The 14,651-nt window shown below is 39.5% G+C and overlaps 1 protein-coding gene across 1 annotated transcript; it reads right to left on the bottom strand.

Annotated features, from left to right (window-relative positions):
* Positions 1 to 1,667: 1,667 nt before the first annotated feature.
* On the bottom strand, positions 1,668 to 14,329 carry TM4SF1 (transmembrane 4 L six family member 1). The gene is made up of 5 exons (XM_020980912.2): positions 13,962 to 14,329; positions 11,011 to 11,100; positions 10,784 to 10,929; positions 5,629 to 5,809; positions 1,668 to 2,675 (listed from the first exon to the last, which is right to left on the bottom strand). The coding sequence occupies exons 1-5, from the start codon at positions 14,136 to 14,138 to the stop codon at positions 2,661 to 2,663; spliced, it is 609 nt and encodes a 202-aa protein (XP_020836571.1). The 5' UTR covers positions 14,139 to 14,329; the 3' UTR covers positions 1,668 to 2,660.
* Between the last annotated feature and the right edge of the window lie 322 nt (positions 14,330 to 14,651).

Here is a 14,651-nt window from a genome sequence, read left to right as displayed (position 1 = left end):
GGATTAGATGAGATGATGTCTCAGGTTCCAGCTCCAAAGCTGTGATTTTAGGGATGACTACTGCTATCATGAGCACTGGCTATTTTTTTTAAGATTATAACACAGTTGGCTAACATGTATATGTATGTATGTGTATGTATATATATATACATAATATGCATATATATGGATATGTGTATACAAATACTATATTTTATATATACATACATACATATGTGTGTGTACATATGTATGTATGTATGTGTGTATGTATGTATGTATGTATGTATGTATGTATGCATAGGTGGAACAGCTGCTGTAGTGCTGGACCTGGAGTCAGGAAGAGTTCAAATCCAGCCTCAGGCACTTACTAGTTATGTTACCCTGGATAAGTCACTTATTTGCCTCAGTTTCCTCATCTGTCAAATGAGTTGGAGAAGGAAATGACAACTCCAGTATCTTTGCCAAGAAAACCCCAAATTAGGTGACAAAGAATCAGACATAGCTAAAAAAGGATTAAGCAACAACACATGTAATATATACAAATATATACTTACACATTATATATATATACACACACACACACACACACACACTATCTATCTATCTATCTATCTATCTATCTATCTATCTGTAGTGTGTGTGTATATATCTTTATATCGAGATATCCCTGGGTGTAAGTCTGAAAGGATGGTTCATTAAAATATAAACTCCTTTTCGAAAGGGACTTTTTCATTTGGGGCTTTGCACCTCCAGTGCCTAGCATATCGCTAGCACTCAATAAAAGACTGGTGCATTGAACTGAATTAAACGTCAGGGAAATGTTTCATCATACCATGCTGGCGCCACAGGCAGCTTAGGGCAAGAGAGAGAATTGTGGGCTTGGACTTAGTAAAAAACCTGAGTTTGAATTCTTATTTAATAGCCAGGTGAATCTGGACACAACACAACTTCTCTAGGACTAAAAAATGAAGATGTATCTTATTGAGTTTTAAGGTTCAAATAACATAATATATGCCAAGTGCTTTATAGATATGCCTTACCTATCAGGACACCTGGAAGCACTCCAGGATTTCCAGAATGTATGTATCTGATTGCCTTGTGGCTAGCTGAGATTCCTTTCAAATGAGATATTTGTGAAGCACTTAGCTCAGCACCTGGAACATAGTAGGCACTTCATAAATGCATGTTCCCTACACTCTCTCCCATTTCTTTTCCGTCTTACTTCTCTAATTATTTTGGTGAACTGACCAAGCCAGGAGAAAACAGTATCACAGACAACTTCTGAAGAGGCAGCAAGCAGACTTCGGCTGGGGCCTGGTTGTCTCCCAGCACACATAAAATATTCCAATAGAAAACTTTTGGCATATTCCCCTGGGAGCGTGACCCAGAGGGCAGTTGGGCAGCAAATGAAAGTTCCCACACTGGTCAGGAGAAGAATGAAGGAAATCTGAAGAGAAGTAAGAGCCCTGAGGGACTGCGGGGCAGTGGAAACTACTGGAGAAATGGGAGCAGGGGGATGGGGAAGACAAAGTAAAGAAACTGAGGCAGGAGAGGGGAGAGAAATGCAAACCCCATTCCTTTTTCCAACAATGGGGGCGGGAGTGTGGGAATCTTAGCCTAGACAAGGAGGAACAATTAGAAAAAGAAAAGAGAGTTTTAAAATTATGAGTGGAGGAGGGAACAGGTTAAAATGTGATAAATACACTTTTTTATTTTTTTTTTGTACAAAGACTTGGGATGTTTGGTACAGTACCTACTCTCAGTCCATCTTTTCTCTAAATATTCATATACCCAACTCTAACCCCATCTGTGCTGGGCCATCCTGCATGACTCTGGTCAATATCCTTCCTTGGGTTCGTCATGGGGGGTGGGGAGACGGGGACGGGGCTGGGTACCTTCTTCCTCCATTAATACTGTTTTGTTTTGTTTTTACTGCTTCAATCCGTTTCCCTCTTTGTTTTCTTCTTTGATGGCTTCTCCACAGCCTTCTCTTAACTTTGCAAAAGCTCCTTTCTTGGTGCAGATCCTCGTGTCATGCTAAAACACAGCTAGGAGACCATAGAGGTACAGCTTCACTAAGCTCCTCTTTCATTGGTCCCAGGACAACTTCATTAAGCAATTCTCACAGGTTGCATGTGTGCAGCATTCCCATCATCACAGTTCACACTGTCACTTGAGTTAAAGGAGCTTCTGAAGATGCTTGGAAATACTATACAAATGGGAAACACCATATAAACAGTGAAAGAAGGTTTCTTTCTGGGTTTTCTTTCCTTCTTCTTTTTTTTAAATAAAAGCATTCCAGGATGCTCTCTTATCTAAAAAATATTCATGCAAATGTGTGCAGTCCTCATCAGAATGTCATTTCTATCCATGGGGTGCTTATCTAAAGTATGACTTAATTTTGTGCCCTGATATGCTAGGGAGATGTCTCCACTTATTCCAGTGAAAATCCTCTAGAAAATAGGTTTAAGTTTCTCATGCATTGAATGAGTCCTGATATCACCAAGTTCAGGTCTTGCCATAGCACAGACATACCAGTCTCTATACCGATTTATAAAAGTAAATTATATGCAAATATGATACAAATACTAATATGAAGTTTTACAAATTAATAAAAATGAAACATAAATTACAGTGAAATTCAGGAAGATTTTGGTCTGTCCTCTGGGGTGCTTCTTCTAGCAGTCATATTGCTATAAAGGAAAGAGAACAGACAGCATTATCAACAGAGTCAGCCCTGAAGATTTTAACATTGTAAGTCACTTTGTCCTATCCATTAGAGAAACGATGTGGCATATTGTGTAGAGAGCTGAACTTGAAGCCATGAAGACTTTGGTCCAAGTCTTCTCTGGACACATACTGGCTCTGAAGCCCTTGGCAAATCATTTAACTTCTAAGTGGTCTAATGTACCCTCTAAGACTATGATTTGTAGAGAAGGTACTGATCTGCATTGGAAGAGGAAGTTATCTTACTCTGGAGTGCCCTACATTCATGGAATCCCAGATCCGGTCCCTATCTCTATAAGGCTGCCATTAGAAACCCTACTCTGAGGTCTCATCATGGCATGGAGGTGACCCATGGTAAAGGCCATGTCAGCTAGCAGAACATGATCTCCACTCGAAAAAAGTCAAGTATGGGACTGGTGATGGGCTATATTTCTATGGTCCAAGGATCAACCTATCTGAGTTCAAAGAGGGCTATCCTTCATGAGAGTGATGAATTCTCAGCCAAGGATACTCTCAAAGACTAACTGCTAAGCAAAGAAAGTAGCCGTATCAATGAAATCACAGATGGCCTGGAGTTACTACCCAAATTAGACCTATAAAATGTCTTCTCATGCTACAGGACAGTTGCAAAAAGGAAATAACCAGCCACCAAGTTTAAAGCAAGATTCCCTGTAAACAATGCCTAAGGCTTAAAAAAATATTTATTAAATGTTTCATAACCAAGCAGAGGTCCTGAGGGAAAATGACCAAAAAAACAAAAAAGGCCCACAGGAATGGAAAGTTACTGATGTGCTTGTGTGTGTGAGCTAGTGTTCTCTTTCAAATGTATGATGAATCTATAATCAAAAGATTTCATAAGAAAAGAGAGAACATTTCCAAAATCCTAGGTCTGTTCAATGGGCTGGCCATTGGAGAGGGAACCACGGATGTAAACCTCTCGGCCAATAGGCATTCTCTCACCCATGTGAGAATTGCTCTTTTGTAGATGTAGGGTTGGAATGGATCTCAGAAGGCACCCAACATAACTTTAGCATTTTACAGATGAGGAAACTGGGGTCCAAAAAGGTTATCATTTGCCCAAGGCCACAAATTAGTGGCAGAGCTGGTGTTTGAACTCAAGTCTTCTTAGCTTCAAATCCGTCAACTTAATTATAACTGTTCATGTCACTTTCTATGGGGAGCCTTTCCTGATACCCCCAGCTCCCTGTGTTTCCCTCCCTGCTCCTCATAAAAAAACCTAGCTTATATCTCTTTTATATATTTCTATATATGTACATGTTACCCCACCTTTGCACCCCTCCCCACATAAGCTGAGGGGCCAGGACTGTTTTCATTTTGTCTTCGCATCTTTAGAACCAAATATAGTGCCTGGCACACATTAGATATTTAATAAATACTGCTGATTGATTAATTATTTCAAAGCTTCGAAAGACCCATGTTTTCATGGATGAAGGTTGTCACTCTTGGAGACCTTTGAGTACATAGTCTTCTTAAAAGGCTGTAACCAAAAGAATTCATCACTTGGTGCTAGACTTGGCAATGAATTTCTCCAAATTTAGCCAACACCAAAGATCCAAGTATCCTTTCTCAATTTATATTCTTTCTTATACTTATATGTGTATATATGTGTGTGTGTGTGTGTGTGTATATATACTTATAAGTATATATAATATAAATACTTATATATTCTTAGTTTATACTCCTAGAAAACTTGCCCTTGAGGAAATCAGACTCTTGCCCCCTCTGCAACCAAATTTTGTTCTCATGTTCTCATTTGTGGGAATGCTTTTCTCTTATTCCTAGTAAGGGTTGAATTTTGTGGCAAGGGTGGGCTTTTAGGTTTGCAGTTTGATCTACTTTTTAAAGAAAGAAGGAACTCCATAAAAGAGAAACCTCTTTGTCTTAAGGCCAGACCTTCAGCTGGATTTAAAAGAACCTAAGCTTCTCCAGGGGAGAGATCTGCTATTTACCTAATCCTGTTACCCAGATTATAAAGTCAACAGAAGGAAAACAAATCTCCAAACTGAACATTAAACCACGTTTGCTGGATTGAATTTGGACACCGACCCAGGCCAACAGAGCAACATTATGCAAGAGGGCAGGGAGATTGCAGATAGTTTTTTTCTGAACTGAATGGTTGGGTATTTGTCCCCTTAACCATATCCTCAGGAAACATGTGCTTCCTGGTTTTCATAGAGGGGCTTTGTTATGAGCCTAGCACAGCCAGATGTACCATGTTGAGCACACCCCTCACATACAGGGGCTCTCTGGTGGCCCAGGTGTCCTTGGTTCTTGTATTCTCTACATGGCCTTCTTCCCACTACAGAGTGAAAGGTACCCTGAAGCCTACTATACCTTATATCTATTTGTGTCTCATTAGCTGTACTAAGTAAATTCAAAGTGTTGGTAGATACAGGTTGGTAGGGGAAGGCCGTGCCTTGCAGGCACTGTGTTCTGATGAAGATTTTGCCCCCTGCAAAGACTTAAGCTCACAGAGTAAATGGGACTTTTAGGGGCAGCGTTATATCTAGTAATTCTAGCACCAGAGAAAGCATCATAAACCATGTTCTAGGGATAGTAATGGGAATGGTTCTCCCAAATCAAATTTTTAAGACAAATTCACTTAAGAACAAATAAGATACTACTGATAACAGCTCACACTTATATAAACTTGAAGATTAGCAAAGTGTTTCGCATTGATTCTCTTATTTGGCAATGTATATAAATGCTATTTACATATTCTTATTCTTCTTATTTATTTTTGTTGTTGTAATTAGTTTTATTACAGAGGAACCAGACCCAGGAAGTTGATAATATTATTTGTTTGCTTCTGTTTCTCCAATAACAAAACTGTATTACATTGCAATAACTGGACAACACTCTGGCCCAAAGAGGGATTATTAGCACGGAGCCTCTTACCTGTTGATGGGGACAGCAAAAACCACATATGCCTCCAAGTATGCCATTTATTATCTGGATGAGACACAAGATGAATTCGATTGCTCCAAGTGCCAAGAGGATGGAAAACAGGGTCACATTCCATTGCACAATATTCTTGGGTTCGATGCACTTGGACCATTGGGAGGGATCAGTAAGGTAACTGTCGTTGGTAAGAGTAGAATCGATTAGTCCTATTATGTGATGCATGGAAAGACTTCTTTCCTTTTCAACCAGAAATATCGAAGCCTCTGATGTAGGCACTTGGCCATTCTATAAAATAATGATGTTAAGACCACCGATATTCCTGGGATGGATTTAAAAAGCTGAATTTGTAACCCCCAAAGTCCAGCATTCCAAAGGTGCTGTACTTAAAGTCTGGGGACCGGGTGTTGATATAACCAACTCAGATACTTGTTACTTTTGTGACCTTGGATAAGTCAACTCCACTGGACCTCAGTTTCCTTATCTGTAAAATGGGAGGAGGAAAGAATTGACATGGAGGCGCTCTCGATCCCTTTCAGATCTAAATCTATGATCCCAATCATTCCTTTCTTCAGAAGAACAGTGAATATTCTCTCTAACATAGCAAACATATACGAGATAATAATAACCAAGCTTGGTCCCAAAGAAGAGATGAGAAAATGCACCTCCCTCCTTTCCTTGCAGAGGTTGGGCACTGTGGGTTGGAAATACTACAAACCCTGTCAGACAATGTTGGTGTGTTGGCTAGTTGTACTGAATTAATTTTTATTCCTTTTTAAATTCTTTGTTACGAGGGGAAAGGAATATATTCAGAAATGAAGATGATCTAAAAACAAAAGAAGGATACAATTTCTATTTTAATAATATAAAGAATATTATATTACATTAAATTATATGATATGTTGATATAATAATGTTAATATCAACATATAATATTATATTAACATGTGATAATAATTATTATTGTATGCATAATATGAAGGACTCAAAAATAGCCCGACAGCTATTTATCACGTTCATCATGATTGTCTTCATTATAATTTGTCTTCATTATAATTTGTCTTAAATCTCATTTGGGGATTAAATAAAAATGTTAAAACTAAAAGACATTGCTGCATACTTAGTGCAACACCAAGATTAAGGGGCTAAAGTGTGGCTCCCAAGGTGAGGGAGTCATAGGACCTGGGCTCAAGCCTCCTCGTCTAAAACTTGCGACTTGAATGAATTCACACAAGTCACTTAACCTTTCTGGGCTTTCATTTCCTTCTATGTAGACTGAGGGGGTAGCATTGGATGGCCTTTGAGATCCTGTCCAACCCTAGGTCTATGGTCCTATGATCAACACAGAGACCAAATAGCAATATGAGGGCTTCTGCTGTAAAAAAAAAAAAGATTCAGATGGTGTTTTTCTTAGAGTTATATTAAAACCAGTCCCTATTTCCTGAATATATACTAGTGGGTATCAGTGAAAGCAGCAGACCAAGAGAATACTGAGAGCTTGGGGCAAGCAGGCTATGATTTAAATTTTGATGTGGATAAGGCATGATGAGTCTGACACAAATAAAAACAACGCTTTATCTAAAATTTTTTTAAAAAGGCAGCTAGGTGGCTTTATGGGTAGAATGGAAGGCTAGAGCCAGGAAAAGTTAAATTTAAATCCTGCCTCAGTTTCCTCATCTGTAAAATGGAGATAATAACAGCACCTGCCTCCCAGGGTTATTGTTAGGATCATTTGCGTTAAATGTAAAGAGCTTTGCAAATCTTAAAATGCTAAATACTCTCTGTCTCTGTTTCTCTTTCTCTTACCTCTATTTCTCTTTCTTCTTCTCTCTTTTCCTATTTCTCTCCATTTCTCTCTTCTCTCTCCTCCCTTTCTCTCTCTCTCTCTCCACATATGTATGCAGATATACACACACATATATACATATAGACGACTATATGTCTGCACACATGCATATATACACATCTATAAAATCAGAAGGTTGCTTAGTGTCCATAACAATGTTATAAGCTTAGATTCTCCCATATAAATCATTGGTATGTGTTGTGAATGTATCTCTATGCATGGTGACAAATAAGTTTTAGAACCACTCAACTTTTAGCCCAACAATTCAACTAAATGTAGGCCTAGGTCATTTGTGATCTGTTTGTATAAAGGCCTAGCTAGTTAGAGTCACTGGTTCATGTAGGTTTCTGCTTAAGAGACAACATGGCGTAGTGTAGTGGTTCTCAAATTTTTTGGTCCTAGAACATCTTTACTTTCTTAAAAATTACTGGGGACATCCTCGCCCCCGAGCTTTTATTTACATGGGCACAATTATTGCCATTTGCCATATTAAAAATTAAAAAGTCTTAGTATTTTTGTGGCAGCTAGATATGGCAATGGATAGAATGCCAGCTCTGGAGTCAGGAAGACTCATCTTCCTGAGTTTTATTAGCTGTGTCATCCTGAGCAAGTCACTGTTTGCCTCAATATCTTCATCTGTAAAAAGAGCTGGAGAAGGAAATGGCAAACCACTCCAGTATGTCTGCCAAGAAACCCCAAATGGGGTCACAGAGAGTTGGACATGACTGACCAGTAATAAAAACAAAGTATTATTATGAAAATAGCTTTGATCTCATGGGCTTGCTGAAAGGGTCTCAGGGACTCCCTTCGGGTCCCCAGATCACACTTTGAGAAGTATTGCTACAGGTGGGAAAAGAGCTGAATTTGGAGTCAAAGGACCTGAATTCAAATGCCAACATTGCCACTTATTCTCATTCAATGTTTGGCTAGTCCCTTAATAGTTTCTTCATCTGTAAAATGCTCAGAGAAATCTATTGAAGCCATCCAGCCACTGTTTGACATGGTCAAGTAGGGTCAAAAAGGAGAATGTCATCCTTCTCTACACTCCTATTGGAATGGTCTTAATTTTCTCGTGACAGGCATAGTTCCTTATGGTTATGCACGTATAAAATAGATCTCTTGCTCTGAACAAAAAAATTAGCAGGACCCACTGTGCGGGTTATTTCAAAAAAATGGAGTTGGCAATAGAACATTGGAACTGGCATCAGGGAGGTGGGGGTTCATAAGCTATCCTTGACATTTCCTGACTGTGTGACCAATGTGTAAATCACTTCTCTGAAGTTCAGTTCCTTTATCTATAAAATGAGGCTAATAATACTTGTAGGAGCCCTTCATTCACCAAGCTCTTATCGGGCTTAACTGAGGTAACGTATGTAAAACACTTGGCAAACTTTATAGTGCTATATAGATCATTTTTATTCTTCAGGGACTAATTTAATGTCATGTACTACAATTCTTTAAATGCTAACTACTAGTTTGGAGTCCACAACTATGTTGCATTGGCTATAAACTAACAGTGAGAATAACTTGTTATGTATGTATAAGAGCTGTCAAATGCCCAATTGGCGATGGTAGGGAGGAGTCAAATACTGTACAGTGACCTTCCTGAGCTCATAGAGATCTTCCGCCAGCCCTCTAAAATAGAAGATGGAAATTTTTAAAATGAATTCAGAAAGGATTAAAGAAAACTGGACAAAGGCTAGCCTTGAATGACTCTGTGTCAAAGGGAAAATGTTCTCTAGTCATAACTTGTGTCTGAACATCCATGCCATTCTCTTAGATGTTTTCCTGATTTCTCTTGATAATAACTCACATGTATACAATACTTAAAGGTTTTACAAATCACTTTCCTCATTAAAGCCCTGTTAAGCATATATTTATCAGTATTATTACCCCTCATTCTGCAGATGAAGAAAATAAGAATAAGAGAAGTTAAGTTACTCACTCAGAGACGTAGCTATTAAGTATTACATCGAGGATTTGAACCCAGGACTCTTGACTTTAAGTGCACTGCTCTTTCTACTATATCACACTGTGTCCCTGACAAGATGTAAGTGCTAAAATATATTGATGAGAACCCCTTAATCACACTGCCACTGAGACCAGGAACAATAGCTCTATCTTATAACAATATTATTATATTGTAATATTAAATATTATTATGTAATGTAATAATATATAATTATATAGTGTATTTTATATATTTACCATAACTTAACTATATGTGTATGTGTAAATATATGTATACTTGCGTATATGTACATATATGTCATATATATATGTATACTACACACATTGTTCAGGTTTTTGTGTGTGTTTTGGGAGGTTTTTTTGCTAGGCAACGGGGTTAAGTGACTTGCCCAGAGTCACACAGCTAGTAAGTGTTGTGTCTGAGGCTGGATTTGAACTCAGGTCCTCCTGAATCCAGGCCAGTGCTCTATCCACTGCGCCCACCTACCTGCCCCCACATTGTTCAGTTTTGTCCGACTCTTTGTGACCCCATTTGGGGTTTTCTTGGCAGAGATACTGGAGTGGTTTACCATTTCTTTCTCCAGCTCATTTTACAGATGAGGAAACTAAGGCAAACAAGGTTAAGTGACTTGCCCAGGGTCACACAGCTAGTAAGCACCTGAGACTGGATTTGAACTTGGGGAGATGAGTCTTCCTAACTCCAGACTCTGCACTCAATCCACTGTGTCAAGCTGAGGATTACACATAGGCAGTATTACATATGAATGTGTCTAATATACATACATATATGCATATGTGTGTATATATGTATGTACACATATATGTGTGTATACACATGCAGGATGTCCCAAAAGTCTTACTGAAGTTTTGAAGTTTTAAGCTTAAAACTTCGGTAAGACTTTAGAGAGCCCCTGTTTATCTTAGCTTTACTAAACATGGCTAATTTTGTTTTGACCTTGACCTGTGATATAATTAAATTCGTGTAATAACTAGTAACACTAATAACGTCTGTCACAATGGTGAAATATGCTTTCATTTAATCAGAAAATCCTTGACACTCAATGCACTCGGTCAAGCAGAATGATTTAGTGGAAAGTACTCTGCCCTGAATTCAAAGGACCTAGTTCAAATCCTGTTCCTCAACTCTTCCTATTTGTACTTGGGCAAATCGCTTAATCTTGCAGTTCCCCGGTTTCCTGAACTGTAAAACGAGGTGCTTGGATCAGAAGACCTCTAAAGTCCCTCCTAGCTCTCCACATCAGGTTGCTAAAAAGTACATTTCTTTCCATGCGTTCTGAAAAGTGAGCTTTGCCAGATGCATAAAACACTACGTACTTTCCATTGGTGGGGGCAAAGGTGTAGTTCCATTGGCCATAGCGATCAAGACATCGGGGACCTTCAGCTAAGCCAAGAGCTGCGATGATTACACAATAACCCGATCCTGCAATTCCGACGAGGGCCGCCAGCACCGAGGAGAGCATCTAAGGAAGAAACTGAGGCTTAGAAATGACCTGCGGCCCGTCAGAGGGACAAAGTGTGGGGCTCAGGAAGAGAAAACCTACCGCACAGCTCTTCCCGCAGTTCTCATGTCCGCAGCATCCACAGCAGTCTTCTTCCTCCAGTCCAATAAATACAAAAGCAGGGAGGAGCATCTAGTTAGGAAACAAGCCAATCAGATATTAGTTTCTTCTCACAAGGCCTCTTGTTGGTTAATTTAAATGCCACACAAGGACTTTTTATTCTTCCTTGCCCCTAAGGGCTGTAATTGCTAATAGCCAGGAATAGTCAGGAGCTGCCCAGTTGTGGTCTGGGGACCTGCTGGGGGCGGGGACCGCAAATAAGCTCATGCAATGTTGTGAAATTCTGGAGAGGAAAAACTCTCTAAGGAAAATGAATCTTAATTCATTTAAATAAGGTTAAATGTCATAAGGCACTCTACTTTGGGAGAGGGAACAGAGTAGGTGGGAGCTGGGAAGGGAGCCAAACCCCAAAGTTGGGAAACACAGACTCAGCCATGGGTGAGTATGGAACTCTAGCTCTTGAGTATTTCACAAATAACAACTGCCTGCATTGCTTTTGCTAAATAATTAAAACATCCTAGACTGTTTGGAGAGTTCTATTATCAATTCTCTATGGTGACTATGAACTGGAAAAATATCATTTTGGTTTTAAGATTCCCAGCATGGTGGCACTCTAGGCAGGGAATAGAGAACCAGCCTCAGAGCCAGGAAGACTTTAGTTCAAGGTCTTCCTCTGACATATAAGACAGTGTGACCCCGGTCACTTAACCTCTAAGTGTTCTAGGTTTCTCTCTAAGATGATAAAATTGCAGAGAAGGTGCCAACCTGTATCTAGTAAAGAGAATTCCCTCACTTGGGAGTTCCCCATACTAATAAAATCACAGGTCTAGTAACTATCCCTGTATATGATATAGGAAATATTTTTTTATTTTATTTTTATTTTTTAAATTAATTTATTTTTAGTTTTCAACATTCACTTTCACAAGATTTTGAGTTCCAAATTTTCTCTTCCCTCCCCCCACCCCAACATGGCATGCATTCTGAATGCCCCTTCTCCTAATCTGCCCTCCCTTCTATCTCTCCCCCCCCTTCTCTTATCCCCTTCCCCATTTCCTGTATATCTTATTTCCCAGTTGTATGTGAAAAGAATTTTTTTTTAACTTTTGTTTTTAAAACTTTGGGTTTCAGATTGATAGAGGGAATATTTAGGGAATTGATGGGTCACCTTAAAAAAACTGTTATAAGTCAATTTAATTCCTTAACATTCGGCAAATATTTATTCAGCACGTTCTGAAGAACGTGTTCTGGAGAACAGATGATGAAACCTGCTGTCTTCCTCATAGTGGAAAACTGGGGGAAATTGTTTTCAGAACCAGTTACTATGTCAATTAGTTAAGATGAATTGTTTTTCTTTGCTACAAGGGAGGGTTCTAAGCTGGAAGGAGTGAAGTAATATGAGGAAATGATTGTGGCAAAAACAAAAGAAGTCATCAGTAAAATATCCCTCATTTATCAAGTCCCTTCTATGTTCCAGGCTCTGGGAATAAAAACAATCAATCAATCAATGGACAAGCATCTATCCAGCGATTACTGTATGCATGACATTGTGCTAAGCGCTGAAGATACAAAGGTGAAAAGTGCCTGCCTTCGAGGAGCTCCTACTCTAAAGGGCTGACATACAAATAATGAGGTCACGTAAAATATAGACAGAGTAGAGGGAAGGAATTCTCAGAGGAGGAAGGTACTAGTAGGTGGAGCTGGGACCAGGAAAGGCAAAACAAAACCATTTGCTTCCCTGTGTTCAGGGAGGTAGACAAGTACAAGAACACAGATACTGTAATATAAAGCATGGAGTTTAAAAAAAAAGTCAATTTAAAGTTAAAGCTAGTTTAGCCAACTGTCAGAATTACAGATCTCCAGCGGGAAGGAGCCTCAAAAGCCCACCCATTTTATAGATGGGAAAACTGAGGTCTGAGGAAGTTAAATGACTTGCTTACAGTAACACAGAAATTAAGAAGAATAGCTGGGATTTGAACCCAAGTGTGTATATATATATATATATATATATATATATATATATGTATTCCTTACCTAACCAATAATCAGTAAGCTCGTGTGCATATAAGGTCACTTTTCTGTAAGAAATTAATTTTTTTAAGGTCCATTCCCAGTATGTTAGTAAAAGTGTGAATCCAAGCTGAGTCACATTTTTTCCATGGCAGGGCTTAAGCTAACATTTTAAGTTCCTGAAGCTGGCATTCCAACACTTCCCAGTTAATTTAAAACACACGTGCACACACACACACACACACACACACACACACACACACACACACACACACATGCACAACCAGCCTTGGAAAAAACAGCACATTTCAATCTTGGCTCCAGACACTGACCTAAGATCCCACACAGCTCTGTCAGATTCTTCCTATAAACCACACCCCACTCATATCCGTCCTCGTTAACTTATTATCCTGAAGTTCCACAATTCCAGGCAATAGAGCCCATAATTATGTCTCTTAGCTTTAACAGAATAAACAGTGGTCATCTTACCCCAAAAAGAACACAGGAGAGAGAACTGGCCAACCCCCTCCCAGGTCCTCAGGCCAAAAGTTAAATGCTATCCTGTCCTGGAAATTCTAGATTGCTGGCAATTTGATGTTGGGGCCACATTCCTATTTCCTAGCCCTGAAAGCCAAGACAGTTTCAACTCTTTGGTTAGTATCAAGGTAACACTGAAGATTTGAAAAGGCAGGAGTAATCCAGGGGAGAGCTAGCTGATAGTGTAAATGGATATCTCACAAATTCTGCTTCCCTGTACCCCACACAATGCAGCCTTCTTAGCCTCTTTTTTTTTAAGAGGCTCCTTTCTGAAAGGCGTTTTTGAGATGAACTCTAGAAAACAACTTTGAATAAAAACAGGCTTTTTGAAACATCTCCCTAAAGCGAGGTATAGATGAAAGAAGCAAATAGACCTCCGTTCTACTTACCAGAAGGCCCCCTCCTACGATACCTGAGAAGAACCAGACGAAACGACTCAGGTGGTCTTCACTGGCATACTTTGTCTCCCCATTGGGAAAATACAGCAAGATATTGGCGACGATACACAGGACGGCGAGGCCCACCAGGGAGTACCCAATGCACCGGGCACATCTGCCATAACACATGTTGCCTGCTGGGCCTGGAGCTCTGTCTTTAGCCTGGAGCTTCCCCCCAAAATCAGGGGAGTTGGTGACTGGCTGAGTACAAGGCAAATAAAACCCTACAGCCCAGGTCTGCAAAAGTTCTTAAATATATAGCCAGGTCTTAGTCACTGGGTGGGTGAGGATTTCATGCTTTCATTGGTCCCGATTGCAGCTTCCACTAAGGGAGGAGGAGGGAAAGCAGAAGGAGGAGGAGATGGCAATGGCCCGCCCTTCACATGAAATCAGTTGTGGACAAACGAAATCAGGGGCGGGGATGGGAGAGGGAGCTAGGCATCAGGACCCTGACGTCATAAGGGAAGCTGCAAGAGAATATGATTAATTTTCAACAATTGGTTCAAACATGGGACCTTGTAAAGAAAACCCTTACTGGAATTAAATGGGGAAGAAAGCCTTTAGCAACTTCTAACTTGCATACATTTACAAAGAAAAACAAATCAAAATATTTTTTTTTAAAAAAAGCTGCCTTCTATTGCA

This window comes from Phascolarctos cinereus, unplaced genomic scaffold (assembly GCF_003287225.1).
Source record: "Phascolarctos cinereus isolate Bilbo 61053 unplaced genomic scaffold, phaCin_HiC Scaffold_7;HRSCAF=346, whole genome shotgun sequence".
In the NCBI taxonomy this organism is placed as follows: Eukaryota; Metazoa; Chordata; class Mammalia; order Diprotodontia; family Phascolarctidae; genus Phascolarctos; species Phascolarctos cinereus.
Note: the sequence above shows the minus strand (reverse complement) of the source record. Positions and strands in the feature narration are given on the sequence as shown.

Bases quoted from the DNA above. Each gene is read 5' to 3' on its own strand.
- TM4SF1 (XM_020980912.2), bottom strand. From the start codon at position 14,138: ATGTGTTATGGCAGATGTGCCCGGTGCATTGGGTACTCCCTGGTGGGC. The intron at 11,101-13,961 runs GTAAGTAGAACG...TTTCCTAACTAG, and splicing joins TCGTAGGAGGGGGCCTTCTG to ATGCTCCTCCCTGCTTTTGT. The intron at 5,810-10,783 runs GTACGTAGTGTT...TACCAACGACAG, and splicing joins TTTGCCCCCACCAATGGAAA to TTACCTTACTGATCCCTCCC.